We start from the raw sequence: 15,108 nt of genomic DNA on the forward strand, positions 1-15,108 counted from the left end.
CAAGTACAACTTTATTAAACTATCTCGTAAATTACAGAATAACCATCAAATATACTCGTTATGCATTAAGTCTAAACGAAATAAAAATAGTAAAGTGGTTCGTTCTCACAAATGGAAAAAGGGTTCTTGCAATTAATAACATATGGACTTTCGCAACAACTGCCTTAAAACCTTGAAACTAACATGAACCCTTTAAACACAGAGATGAAAAAATATACACTATCACAACCTTGTCCAACTAATCCTAATTTTTGTTGAAGGAGCTTAACAAAGACATGAAACCACCAGCTTGTTCGGGAACATTCAGGCCAGCAACAGTTCCATGGTTTACATCTTGAGATGTGTGCGGATGAACCACCTACCAAAAATAAAAAAATAAAAAGTCCAACAGTTATGTTCTTGGATAGTACTATACCAAATAAATATACAAAGTTGAGATTAAGGCAAACATGTACCGGGGATGAATTCTTTTGTTTTCTCCGAGTTGAATTCTTGAAGGACTTATCAAGGGCAGCACCGAGCCTCTTACTCTTTAGCCTGCCCTTTGTGGTGACCTTCGATGGGCCTTGGATGTCATCAACACCAACATCGTTCGAACTCTGTGAGCCAATGTTGGTCTGGGTCTCTGACACGCTCTCGGACCTCTTCTTGGCACGGTGCGCAGCCAACTTGGCCCTTGTTTATTCCAAAGCAACATGCAACAATGCTGTTTCGTCATCATCACCGACAAACTCTTGAGCAACATTATAGAAGTGTGCACACAGTCCCCTGAATTTAACATGACTCTCATCCGACCGACTGACATCATGGCTACTTTTGACATACGTATGCTTGCGCTTTATTTTCTTGCTGCATCGAGGAAGAACATAACAGAAAGGTACTTTGTACACTTTATACGAATGGAAAACTTCAAGATAGTGACAACATAACACACCTGAACTCTCAAAAAGATTGCACTCAGAACGAACCTCCTGTGTGAAATGGTCAAAGTGAACATCGTACGGAACGCATAGAATAGTATCGTTGACTAGTTTCTCCTCTTCCACCTTCACGCAAACCAATGGACCCTGTTCATCAACTGCAGAAACTCTGCAGTTAGCCTTCTTCACAAACTCAGTTTGAACATCCATAAACATGCTCGTGGTATACTCTTGCTGAAACTGTTTCTCCATAGGCGAGCTCGTTGCACAAGGGATAACCCCCTCGAGTCTGCAGCATCATCCTCCAATTCCCTCTGCTCCTTGACTCCAAGCACATTGTCATATTCGTGAACAAATTGAACCAAGCTAGTTTTACAGTGTAAGTATCCACCGTAGAATGCGTGCATGCTCTCACTCCTTTGTGTACTCCTCATTGCTGCCCAAAATTCACCCTTGAAGTATATGGGGACCCACATGCACCGTTCATCATACATGTCTACAGAAAATAAAGAATCTCAATTTTAGCAAAGAAACCTTACACCAAACTTATTAATACAAATAAGAACAATTCAGATACTAAATAATTGTCTATTAAAGCGCGTGAATTAATCATTTACTAACAGACCTACCCGCCATGTGTTGTTATGTAACTTGTACTCATCTATAAATTCTGCCCAGTTATCCTCAAATGACTTCTCAGTCCGAAAGTTCCACACGATGTCATTGAGGTCATCATACAAAGCTCTGTACCGGCGGTAACCCCCAAGCTCACTCGGTAACTTCTTCGTAATATGCCAGATGCACCATCGGTGGCGGGGTAATATATTCCTGATCGCACAAAAAATGGACTGACATTGATCGGTTATGATACGCTGCGGAGCAGATCCCATGCACTTCACCCATTGGCTGAAGACCCACTCATAACTTGTGATTTTCTCATTCCCAGTAAAGCACAACCGAGAAGGGTTGACTTGCCATGGTGGTTGACCCCAACGAACGACACAAACGGTAATCCATGCCTACCAGAAAAACCAACCACACATAAGAAATGCCAATCATGATTAGATAGAGTTTAAAAAAATAAAGTGCGCACCACAACAATTGAACTACTTCATACCTGTTTGTACTGTAGGTGCTATCAACTGACACAACGTCTCCGTAGTATTCATACGACACCCTACATCTTGCATCCACCCATACTGCACTCTTAAATTTACACTCCTCGTCCAACTTCACTGCGTAAAAGAAGTTCGAATTAATGTCCTTCATTCTCATGAAGTAGCTCATCATCTCCCTGACATCCGCATTCACGTTGCTAGTTCGGAGCCTGGCTATTATATAGTTTCTTAAATCTTTCTCTGAGAATTCCACGTTAGAGGGGCCTCCAGCCTCATTTGACAAAGCAAGGAATGTCTTATTTGGTCGAATCTCAGCCTCATCATTATTCTCGATCACGCACTTCGCATGCATGGTCAGCTGCCTATACTCATGGTAGTGCACTGCCTTTCTCGCTGAACAGGGGTGTGAGTGTGTCAAGTCAACCTTGAACAAAACCCAGTCTTGCATGGCTTTATCAAACTTTACATATATCATTGCCTTGCACCCAGTAGCTGAAAACGTATTCTTCCGCGTTGGTGCTTTAACACGAGACTCGCGGTACCGTCGCGATTACAGTGTATAGCTTGGTTAACGGGAGCCTTTGTGATCTTGTCAAATATTGTCGTCCTTATCTTAGTTGCAAATCCAACTTTCTTTGCATAGGTAACATAAAAGTCATGAGCCATATGTAACTGAGCAAACCGCATTCTAACTCTTGGTATCTCGTCTTCTTGTAGGCAACCATGATCTGGTAACTATATTTTATATTAGTCCAAAAAAAAACATAATTACCATTAGTTATCAAATCAAACATGCACATTATGACTACACAAAAGTAAACTAGATTCCAAAACCTCATCACCAAGCTCCATCTCTTCACTTCCAACATCTGTAACATTTGACAGCTGCATGGCCTATAATTCCAAAACAAACAAAGTAACCAAAAGGTTAAAGATCCTTATAAAAAATCATTTAAATAAAATCTTAAACACAATCACCAAAAACACAGCAACAGCTACAAATCAAGCCAACAGAATTATTTATTTCATTTTATCTATTATTTAAGGGCCTGCACTACCCTTTAGTTGCTTCTTTTTTCATTTAATGACAATCATGTAGAATTAGCTACAAAACATCTTTTCTACACATAAAAAATATAAATAAAATATATAAATAAAAAACATGCCGGCAAGCATAATGTGCAGGTATCATATATGTACAAAACACTCATATAAGGTTACCATGCAATATAAAACACAACCATATAAACAAGACAAACCCCGTATCCATATAAACCACATAATAAGTAGAAAGCATGTGAGCATATAAAAAAAATATATGCAGATATCATATAAAGATACCACGCCATTACAAAGCACTGAAATAAGCATGTCATGATTAACATGCAGGAAATCCAAGTACCATACACTTTAATTTAGTCCTATTTCTCAACCCATGCATCACCTTATATTTACTTTTTTAATTCATTGAATGACCATCATGTAGCAACAATATACGCATACCATACATTACAATGCATATCAACTAACTAATTTAGGCTATTTCAACATCTATATAAAATATATGGCCATCTGCATGACAGATACAAATATAATAGGATGGTTAGCATATAAAACATGCCATATAATATGCAGGCAGCATACATTCATATACAAAAAATAAGTATAAAATATGTTTGCTGCACATAAGTATACCATACCTTTAAAAACAACCATATACGCATGAAATGATTAATTCATTATTTCAAATTCTGCATGGATATAATCATACCATTCAATATAAAACAATGTCACATTTGGTTCAATAACAACTCATTCATCATATATGGATACTGCTCTTATGATAAAAACAAACACCTCATTTACAATGTGACATAAAATCTGAATTTTTCGAAAACTAAACATCCATGTCAGAATTTGTTTATGAAAATTGCTCACCTGATTCGACTTCTCAACGTCGACGACGACTTCGCCAGATATGTTTTGAGGTTGGTCTGATGAAACCACTGCAACGGTAGACATATCACAGCCTAGGGGTTCAACGATATCGCACTCCATTAATGTATCTTTGTCCGATGGTGTGCATGAAGGATGACCCTCGCTTGAAACGCGTTCGTCTTGAGATGTGGCCATTGGGAAGATGGTCTTTCGGTTGCAAATACTCCTTGCTACAGGTCTGGGTTTCTGCGCTAACGCAGAGACCACGCAAATCACCTGGATGCAGTTCGAACAATAGGGCGGTGGGAAGAGAGGCAGACGGCAGTCAGTGATCTTGCAAGGCTGAGGCGGCGAGATTCTCGAATTAGTGGAGAGAGTTGAATTCACGCCGTCTTGATGTAGGCAGTTTCTTTTTCTGATTCTATAATTGATGGTAATCCTAATTTGTTTCAAAATTCAAATTAGAAAGAAATTAAAATTAATTAATTACCCATAATTTAACGTTAATTTCAATTAAACCCCATTGTATGTATTGTACAATAGGTATATTGTCTCCTCCTACTTTCCCATTTAATAATAATATGTGAACCTTTAACTCGAAATCGTATAATTGTGTTCTTTAAAAAATCAAAAATATTTTTTATTTCAATCAAATATACGTATATAACACAATTTAAATTACAATCTTTATATATATATATATATATATACACACACACACACGTACAAAACTTCTTATACAAATAATTTATAAATATATATACTTACATATTAATTATTATAATTCTTATTCCTCTTATAAATATAATAATAAAGGCAAGAGAAAACTATAAATGTATATATAATAATATAAAATACAATTATATGTTCGAAAGGAATTTTTTAAACTCTTTATGCATCTTGAAAAGAAAAATCTGTAAAGGCTGAGAATATCGTCTTTGCTGGTTCTCAATAAGGGATTTTTAAGAATTGTCATAAGAGGATATGTATAAAGAAAACTGATTTCAATTGCAGTGATTATCGTTCGTTTTATGAATCTATTCAAATATCAACATATAAATAAATCCGAAAATCCAATTGCATATCTTGAATTTTATAAAAGGTTTCATTCTCGATGAATCACATAACATTCAATATATACCAATGATCAATCAGTCCAAACTCACCAATCATGATCTCCGGCCCAACATAAACACAGCCTCGGCCTCTAGCCCAAAATATTAACAGTCACGACCTCTGCCCAAAGTATAATCAAACCACTACTCCAACCACCATAGTCCGAACCAAAAAATCACAATCACAAGTAATAAAGTTCAAACACAATCAAGAGCAATTACAGCAAGTATGGCAATTAGCAGTTATACAGAAATACTTACATAGGCAAACTAAATACAATATGCACACCCAAACAATGTCACATAGATACATATGATGCATACCTGTCCTACTGGCCATGAGCTCACGTGTCGGTTACTTTGCTAGAACCCGACACATCTAGTAGCTAATCTGGACATTGTCCTCTTTGTTGTTTACTCGCTATATAGCATAGCCTCGCAAGGTGAGTGCCCTGTATACATCACAGACAGAGAATACCTCACAGAGTTAAGTGCCCTGCACACCTCACAGAGTTAAGTGCTTTGTACACCTCGCAGGCAGAATAGCCTGTATCTCTCACAGAGTTAGTACCCTGTCATATCATCATACAACCATTTACAAATTCACCATCACTTTCCTTATCTCGTAGGCAGAACAGCATGTATCTCTCGCAGGGTTAGTACTGTGTCACCTCGCAGGTGGAAAATTCTGTACCTCTTTTTAAACTCATTCTCAAGTTCAATAATTTTCCAAAGACCCAAAATCATCTTTCACTACTATATATTGGACCTTTAGTAACATTTACCTAGTAATATTTATTAAAATGTTAGTAATTATCATAAAATTAAATATTAAGTAACATTTATACTCAAATGTTAATAAATGCATTTAATTTTTTGAAAAACATACAAAAAGTGTTGCCTATTCTCAACTAGATCTCAAAATCCAAACACACATTTTCATTCTCAGTTCCCCACTCTCGCTCTTAGTGCTCTGAAATGGTAAAACCACCTCTCCATCCTCCTCAATTTCTTGCTCTGCCTCTTCAATCTGTCGCTCCCCTCATTGATCTCATGGTTTGCAAATGGAAACTACAAATTGCGTCCTCTACTCTAAATCTGCCTCTTCATTCTCTCATTCACTATTATCATCGAAGTCGTCGCCATAGTACAATTTAAGGGAGTCTCCTTCACCTTACGATTTAAGATCAATATAATGCATATTTTTCATTTAGAAGGTGAGGATATGCTGGCGTTGACAATCAATATTTGCATAATCTTATATTAATAATAATCTTTTTAAGTTTACTTTGCTCACCAAAATTGTGCATTTAAAGCGTGCTCACTTTTCTGTATTTATTCATCTCTTAATTTGCTACTCAAATAAAATTACTTGAGATTCAAACAATGGTTATTTCCATCATCTAAATAGAAAATCTATCTATTTAGGGGAGATCAGAACATAGAAGAACAGGGCTTGGTGATGTGGATTTTACAATCCACAAAATAGCGGCAAGTGCACCGGGTCGAATCAAGTAATACCTGATGCCAGGGCATCTTAGGCTAGTTTCACTATCCTTTTTCTTTGTTTTTAATAAGTTTTATGCACTTTCTTGAGCTTTAAGTAAGCAATTGGGTTAGAAATTCATGTATGCCTAGATTCATTCAATCATGAGTAATTTGATGCAATTTCATGAGAATTATTCTATAATTACTTGTATGCTAAGAATGATGAGAATTTTCATGACTTTAGCAAGGCTTTGATGCATGTATTGGTTGATGATAGGTGAAAGAAAGCATGGAGGAAGGTTGAAGAAGGAGCCCGGAAAAGATGAAGAAGAAGCAACGTTGGTGGCCAAGTTGGACCACTAACGTTGCCTCAAACGTTGAAGGGGAGGCAGAGCAATTGTCTGCATAATTTGCTGATGCTCACGTTGGAGGGAGCATTGGACATCCAACGTTACCCCCAATGTTGTGAACAAGTGAGCTTTCTGGAAATTCTGAAAACCTGTAGCGACGCGCATGCGTGCTGTACGCATATGCGTGGATTGGAAATTCTGGCAATCCACGCGCACGCGTGGGTGACGCGTACGCGTGGATGGGTAACGTTGGACCCCAAACGCTACCTCCAACGTCCTTGGCCAATGTCCGCGATTGTGATCTCAAAAATTTGGATTTGAAAACTAGCAATGACGCGCACGCGTCTATGGCGCATACGCGCAGATTGAATTTTGAGAATCCACTTGCACGCGTGCAGCACGCGCACGCGTGGATAGGCCAATGTTGGAGGGAACGTTGCCAGTCTAACGCTGAGGCCAACACTCTTCTACCTTTGTTTAAAACTGGAAAATGATATTTTTGCATCCACGCACACGCGTGCAGCACGCGCACGCATGGATGAGCATTTTCACCCCATGGACGTAAACGTGTCAGGCACGCGTATGCGTGGGTAGCAGAACGTTGGCCCTCCAACGTTGAGTCAAACGCCAATGACAGCAGAATTATCTGGTTTTTAAGGATGGCGTTTGAGTCAACGTTGGCCATCAAACGTTGACTCCAACTTGAAGCACCAGAACTTGCAATTCAAACAGATCTCTTCTCAACAGCAAGGGAAACCAATTGGAGCCATTTCAACCCAATTCCATCAAGGCTAAAAGCCCAATTAAGAGATTGAAGATCAATGGAAGAAAGTGTATAAATAGTTTAGAATTTAAGTTAGAAGGACCATCTTTACTCACTTTCTACTTTGGACCTCATTTTTTGCTTTTCAGTTCATTTTAATTTCCAGAATGTATCTTTAAATTGCAATTTCCATTTTGAGAGCTATGAACAACTAAACCTTTTTCATTGTTAGGGAGCTCTGTGTAAATTCAATGGATCAATATTAATTTTCATTCATCTTCTTCTTTTTTTCTCTTGATTTTGCTAGAAAGCTTTCGTTCTTCATCCAATTGGATAGTTGTCTTGGGAAAGAAGCTATTCATAATTGGATCTCCTCGAAACCTTAGAAGAGGAATGAGGAGATCATGCTAGAATTGCTTTCTCACATTGGATTAAATTGGGGTTTGGATGGATATAGTGACATGTAATCCTACCAATACTTTGATCTATGAATTTGTGTGGTATAATCAGTGACCAAACTTTATCTCTTCCCATGAGCACTTAAATCAAGGAATTGGGCAATTGTTCATGCTTAGAGAGATTAGATTACCAAGGAATTGGGATCTAATCACTTAAGATTGCCAAGGAGATTAATGAATGCATTGATTGAGGAAGAGATGAAAATGAATTTGATCCAGAGAATTATCACATCTCCTGACCCCAATGAGCTTCCCCATCTCTAATCTACCCATTCTTTTATATTCTGCTTCCTTAATTTCATACTTAACCTCCATTCCCATTTAATTTCTTGCAATTTAAGTTTCTGTCATTTAATTTCATGCAATTTAACTTCTGTCATTTAATTCTTGCAATTTAAGTTTCCCGCCAAATTTACATTCTGCAATTCTCAACCAAATTTGATTTCGCTCAACTAGCATAATTCTCCAATTAACATTGATCAACCAACCAATCCCTGTGGGATTCGACCTCACTCTATAGTGAGTTTTTACTTGACGACAAACCGGTGCACTTGCCGGTAGAAAATTTGATACGGAACGTAACCCAGGATAAGATGGAAGATCAAAGAAAGGGACTCCTCTACCTCAATTTGATTTCCTGATGCAACAGTTAAGGGAATCACTCTACCTCACCTGTTCACACCCAAGTTTCTCAAAGAAACTCAAAGAAAATTTCATTCATCAAAATTAAAAAAAATGGCTACCAGGGTTTAGAGGGTTTTTATACCTCTTAAATTTAAATCCCTAACTCATAAGTTCACTAGAATAAAATATGGGCCAAATCATAATTGGGCCTAAAACAAACAAATAACAAAAATAAAATAAACATAGAATAAATTCTAAGAAAGTGATGTCTCTTTTAATTCATCTTGACTAATGAGAGTCTTCAATGCATCTTGTAAAATAGTAAGACGTGTGGCTTTTGATAATCGTTAATCATTGTTTTGCCCAATTCTTGATGCATCTCCTGAACACATGATTTAGCCATGTTTGCAAAACCTTCTTTTATTCTCTTAGTTGTTGCTCTTGTAATTGGACCAATTGGCATATGACAGTTCTCAGTTTGTTCCATAGGGCTCGTATCATTCCCTCCTTCCTGAAAAAGATTTGTCCTCGAATCTGCATCACAAGCAAAAGGAGATAGGTCAGAGACATTAAAAGTAGCGGATACATTATACTCACCTGGAAGGTCAATCTTGTAAGCATTGTCATTGACCCTTTCGAGCACTTGAAATGGACCATCACCCCTAGGGTCTAACTTGGATTTTCTTTGAGTAGGAAATCTCTCTTTTCTCAAATGAACCCATACCCAGTCACCAGGTTCAAAGATAAGTTGTCTTCGACCTTTATTCACCCGTTGGGCTATCAACTTATTTTTCTGTTCAAGCGATTCACGTGCTTTCAAGTGCATTGCTTTAACCTTTTCAGCTTTACCTTCTGCATCCAAGCTAACAATATCACTCAAAGGCAAAGGTAATAAGTCCAAAACAGTTAAAGGATTAAAACCATAAACAAGTTCAAAAGGAGAAAACCCAGCAGAAGAATGAGTAGTTCTATTATAAGCAAACTCAATAAAAGGTAAACAATCTTCCCAAGTTTTCAAATTCTTACCAACAACAGCACGTAATAAGGTCCCTAATGTTCTATTTACTACTTCAGTTTGACCATCAGTTTGAGGATGACAAGTAGTAGAGTATAATAATTTTGTGCCTAATTTACCCCATAAAACTTTCCAAAAATGACTCAAAAATTTGACGTCACGATCAGAAACAATAGTTTGGGGAACACCATGCAAACGCACAACCTCTCGAAAGAATAGATCAGCAATATTTGTCGCATCATCAGTTTTATGGCATGCAATAAAATGAGCCATTTTACTAAATCTGTCTACCACAACAAAAATGCTATCTCGACCTTTTCTTGTTCGAGGCAAACCAAGAACAAAATCCATAGAGATATCAACCCACGGATGCATAGGAACAGGTAAAGGGGCATACAAACCATGTGGTAAAGACTTAGATTTAGCCTGTTTACATGCAACACATTTAGCACAAAATTTTTCAACATCTCTACGCATGCGGGGCCAGTAAAAATGTTCAGATAATACATCCAATGTCTTATGCACACCAAAATGACCCATCAAACCCCCATTATGTGATTCAAGAACAAGTAAGTCCCTCATAGAACAAGCAGGCACACAAATTCTATTACCACGAAACAGAAAACCTTCATGTCTATAAAATTTGTTAAATGCACTATGTTCACAAGAGGCATAAATAGCAGAAAAGTCAGAATCAGTGACATACAACTCCTTTAAAAACTCAAAGCCCAATAACTTAGAGGTAAGTGTAGTAATCAAAGCATACCTCCGAGATAAAGCATCAGCAACGACATTATCTTTACCTTGTTTAAAGGCAATAACATAGGGAAATGTTTCAATAAATTCCACCCATTTAGCATGTCTTTTATCAAGCTTACCTTGTCCTTTTAAGTGCTTCAAAGATTCATGATCCGTGTGAATCACAAACTCCTTAGGTAAGAGGTAGTGTTGCCAAACCTCTAAAGCCCGAACCAAAGCATATAATTCTTTGTCATATGTTGAATATTTACGCTGAGCTAAATTCAACTTTTCACTGAAGAAGGCAATGGCTCATTTTTCCTGCATTAAAACAGCACCTATACCAATCCCAGAAGCATCACATTCAATTTCAAAGGTTTTATCAAAGTTAGGTAAAACAAGAATAGGAGCAGAACACAAACAGTCTTTTAGGGTATGAAATGCAATATCTTGTTCCCTTTCCCATTTAAATCCAACATCCTTTTTTATGACCTCTGTGAGAGGCGCAGCAATGGTAGAAAAGTTTTTCACAAATCTTCTATAAAACCCAGCTAACCCATGAAAACTTCGTACCTCAGAAGCATTCTTAGGCGTTGGCCATTCACGAATAGCCTTTACCTTTTCCTCATCAACTTCAATTCCACTCGCACTCACAACAAAACCAAGAAATATAACTCGATCAATACAAAAAGTGCACTTTTTAAGATTAGCATATAATTTCTCTTGTCGAAGCACTTCCAAAACAGCTGAAACATGTAACAAGTGGTCATCCAAACAAGTGCTATAAATGAGAATATCATCAAAATAAACAACAACAAATTTACCCAAAAAGTCTCGCAAAACATGGTTCATCAGACGCATAAAAGTACTAGGGGCATTAGTTAACCCAAAAGGCATTACTAACCACTCATATAACCCATGTTTTGTTTTAAATGCAGTTTTCCATTCATCCCCTGGGTTCATTCTAATTTGATGATACCCACTTTTTAAATCAATTTTAGTGAATATGCATGCACCATATAACTCATCAAGCATGTCATCTAACCTAGGGATAGGATAACGATACTTTACCGTAATTTTATTGACTGTGCGACAATCCACACACATTCGCCAAGTACCATCCTTCTTTGGAACCAACAAAACTGGTACAGCACATGGACTCATACTCTCCCGGATGTGACCTTTGGCTAATAACTCCTCTACTTGCCTTTGAAGTTCCTTTGTCTCTTCAGGATTACTCCTATAGGCTGGTCTATTAGGAATGCTAGCACCAGGAATAAAATCAATTTGGTGCTCAATCCCACGTAATGGAGGCAAACCACGTGGTACGTCAGTAGGGAAGACATCGGCAAATGCCTGCAACAAAGAGACAAAGCTATTTGGCAAATTTGGGTTAAGGTCAGTGTCAGAGAATAAAGTATTCCTAAACCGAACCATAAACAAAGCTTTCTTGCTTATGAAAGCACTCTTTAAATCTCTCTCTTTTGCAAAGAAACACAATTTGCTCTCAACTTTCTTAATTTTTTTTGTATTTGTACTACTCTCATGACATGGACTCTTTTCTTTCTTTTCACTCACCTTTGGGCCTTTTGCTATATTCTTTTCACTCATAGCCTCTTTTCTCTCAGATTTTTCTGTTATCTCGCATCCCATGTTCCCCTTGGTATCCTGTTGAAGTTTCAACTGGTCAAGGTAAACCTCCTTAGGTGATAAAGGAGCAAGAGTGATCTTGCGACCATTAAAATCAAAGGAGAATCGATTTGTATAACCATCATGAAATGCTCGACGGTCGAACTGCCAAGGTCGCCCCAATAATAAATGACAAGCTTGCATTGGCACCACATCACACAATGCCTCATCAACATACTTGCCAACAGAGAATGCAATTGTCACCTGTTTGTCAACCTTGATCTCTCCACTGTCATTCAACCACTGCAACGTATATGGTTTAGGATGTCGAACACATGTCAAACCCAATTTCTCCACCATAAGTGTACTAGCCACATTAGTCCAACTCCCGCCATCAATAATTAAACTACACACTTTTCCACCCACCAAGCATCTAGTGTGAAAAAGATTGTGGCGTTGCTCTAGACTTTCTTCTTTCACCTGTAAATTCAAAGCACGTCTAACAACAAGAGATTCACCATGGACTGCATACTCAACATCACCATCAGAACAATCCTCCAAGGATGGCATGCTATTATGATCAGAGTCATCACCACGATCAGAATCAGACACAATATCATCTCCTCTAATAACCATCAATCTCCTATTTGGGCAATCACTAGCATAATGACCCATACCATGACACTTGAAGCATTTAATATCTCGATGTCTAGAAGTAGCAGAAGAAGAGTTAGAATTACCTTTCTTCTTCGTAGCATCAAGCAATGCATTGGATTCAACACCCTTAGTCTTTGTTGTGTCAGCACTACGAGACTCCCACTTTGGATTAGCATGCGATAATCCTCTTGGTGCTCTTCTTTGTTGTTGCCTCTCCACCTTCATTGCCATACTGACCAAATCATCTATCTCCACATAATGATGTAACTCCACCACATCAGCAATTGCTCTATTCAAACCACCCACAAATCGTGCCATAGTAACCTCAGTGTCCTCTTCTATGTTGGCAGTAATCATAAGCATTTCCATTTCCTTATGGTAGTCTTCAACGGACTTGGAGCCTTGAGTCAGTCGATGTAACTTCTGATGCACTTCCCTGTAGTAGTACGAAGGCACAAATCGTTTCTTCATGAGGCGCTTCATAAGATCCCAAGACTCTATAGGGTGATCATCATTCCGCCGTCGTGTCTTCACTAGTTCATCCCACCAAAGCAAGGCATAGTCAGAGAATGCAACTGCTACCAAACGAACCTTCTTTTCCTCAGAGTAATTATGGCAAGCAAAAATTCTTTCCACCTTACGTTTCCACTCCAAATAAACTTCAGGATCATTTCTCCCTTTGAATGGTGGTATTTGCATCTTGATGGCGTTGATATTGCTATCTTGACTTTTATGTCGAGGTGTTATAACCCCATTAGAGTCATCATCAGAAGGTACATGATTCTGACGCCGATTCCGGAAAGGTCCTTGTTTAGCAATCTTGGATAGTGCCTGTGTCACCTCTTGCTTCCATGCTTCCAATTCAGTCAAGCGATTAGTTAAGTGTTGAATGGCCCTTTGCATCAACTCCATGTCAACTACAGTATCTTCAGAATGAGCTGCCATAACAATGAACCTGTAACAAAAATATTATAAAAGAACCTCACAAGCACTCGCTCACGTGTTTCACTCAAAGATGGACACTCGTGTTTATTCTCAAAATTGGCTTTTACCCTCTATTGAACTTACCACTCTTGCCTTTTACCACTCTTGAATCTCTTTGACTGTTGCACTTTAGAAAGCAAATAAAAATAAAAGATAGAGAAAATCCGACACAACGATAAGAGGAAAAGATGGATAGAATAATAAAAGGGACAAAGACACAAAAGACAAAAGATCAGAATAAAAAAAAATAATAAGAATAAGAATAAGAATAATAATAATAACGTACGTAATGATTTTTTTTTTTTTGAGATTGTTGCTTTGTTTTGTTTTGTTTTTGTTTTTTTTTTTTTTGCTTGAGTGCTACTGTGTAAACTTCAAAGTATGTACTCTCAAGTATGTACTCTTTTTTTTTTTTGGGTACTCAAGGGAATGACAAAAAGAATAACGATGAACACAGACGGAAGGATAAAGTGACTATGCGTGGATGGAAATTTTTTTTTTTTTTGGTACTCAAGGGAAGGATAAAAAGAATAACGATGAACACAGACGGAAGGATAAAGTGACTATGCGTGGCTGGAATTTTTTTTTTTTTAAGTTTATGTAGAACACAGAAAGGATGAATGTAGACTAATGAAAATTAATCTAATACCTGAAATCTGATACCAAATGATACGGAACGTAACCCAGGATAAGATGGAAGATCAAAGAAAGGGACTCCTCTACCTCAATTTGATTTCCTGATGCAACAGTTAAGGGAATCACTCTACCTCACCTGTTCACACCCAAGTTTCTCAAAGAAACTCAAAGAAAATTTCATTCATCAAAATTAAAAAAAAATGGCTACCAGGGTTTAGAGGGTTTTTATACCTCTTAAATTTAAATCCCTAACTCATAAGTTCACTAGAATAAAATATGGGCCAAATCATAATTGGGCCTAAAACAAACAAATAACAAAAATAAAATAAACATAGAATAAATTCTAAGAAAGTGATGTCTCTTTTAATTCATCTTGACTAATGAGAGTCTTCAATGCATCTTGTAAAATAGTAAGACGTGTGGCTTTTGATAATCGTTAATCATTGTTTTGCCCAATTCTTGATGCATCTCCTGAACACATGATTTAGCCATGTTTGCAAAACCTTCTTTTATTCTCTTAGTTGTTGCTCTTGTAATTGGACCAATTGGCATATGATAGTTCTCAGTTTGTTCCATAGGGCTCGTATCAAAATTGTTGAGAGACAGTTTCCGGGTGAATCAAGTTTATGGCGCCGTTGCTGGGGATTTGTTTTGTATTGATAATTACTAAATTAG

General features: G+C 37.5%; 2 protein-coding genes across 2 annotated transcripts; both read right to left on the reverse strand.

Moving 5' to 3' along the window:
- Positions 1 to 244: 244 nt before the first annotated feature.
- Positions 245 to 2,513, reverse strand: LOC112777903 (protein FAR1-RELATED SEQUENCE 5-like). Its single transcript, XM_025822283.1, has 8 exons — positions 2,038 to 2,513; positions 1,820 to 1,939; positions 1,546 to 1,748; positions 1,200 to 1,416; positions 935 to 1,089; positions 763 to 889; positions 456 to 675; positions 245 to 358 (listed from the first exon to the last, which is right to left on the reverse strand). The coding sequence occupies exons 1-8, from the start codon at positions 2,511 to 2,513 to the stop codon at positions 245 to 247; spliced, it is 1,632 nt and encodes a 543-aa protein (XP_025678068.1).
- LOC140182137 (uncharacterized) lies at positions 2,510 to 13,758 on the reverse strand. The gene is made up of 7 exons (XM_072228258.1): positions 10,872 to 13,758; positions 9,372 to 10,775; positions 9,103 to 9,308; positions 5,596 to 5,663; positions 3,977 to 4,415; positions 2,873 to 2,932; positions 2,510 to 2,773 (listed from the first exon to the last, which is right to left on the reverse strand). The coding sequence occupies exons 1-7, from the start codon at positions 13,756 to 13,758 to the stop codon at positions 2,510 to 2,512; spliced, it is 5,328 nt and encodes a 1,775-aa protein (XP_072084359.1).
- Positions 13,759 to 15,108: the final 1,350 nt, after the last annotated feature.

The sequence above is a fragment of the Arachis hypogaea genome, chromosome 19 (genome assembly GCF_003086295.3).
Source record: "Arachis hypogaea cultivar Tifrunner chromosome 19, arahy.Tifrunner.gnm2.J5K5, whole genome shotgun sequence".
Lineage (NCBI taxonomy): Eukaryota > Viridiplantae > Streptophyta > Magnoliopsida > Fabales > Fabaceae > Arachis > Arachis hypogaea.

Coding starts and splice junctions, on each gene's coding strand:
- LOC112777903 (XM_025822283.1), bottom strand. CDS start 2,513: ATGATATATGTAAAGTTTGATAAAGCCATGCAAGACTGGGTTTTGTTC. Junction 1,417..1,545: donor TAACAACACATGGCGGGTAG/GTCTGTTAGTAA, acceptor TATTTTCTGTAG/ACATGTATGATGAACGGTGC. Junction 890..934: donor CAATCTTTTTGAGAGTTCAG/GTGTGTTATGTT, acceptor ATTCGTATAAAG/TGTACAAAGTACCTTTCTGT.
- LOC140182137 (XM_072228258.1), bottom strand. CDS start 13,758: ATGGCAGCTCATTCTGAAGATACTGTAGTTGACATGGAGTTGATGCAA. Junction 4,416..5,595: donor AAAGCACTTAACTCTGTGAG/GTGTGCAGGGCA, acceptor GAAACAAATTAG/GATTACCATCAATTATAGAA. Junction 2,774..2,872: donor AGATGGAGCTTGGTGATGAG/GTTTTGGAATCT, acceptor TATAAAATATAG/TTACCAGATCATGGTTGCCT.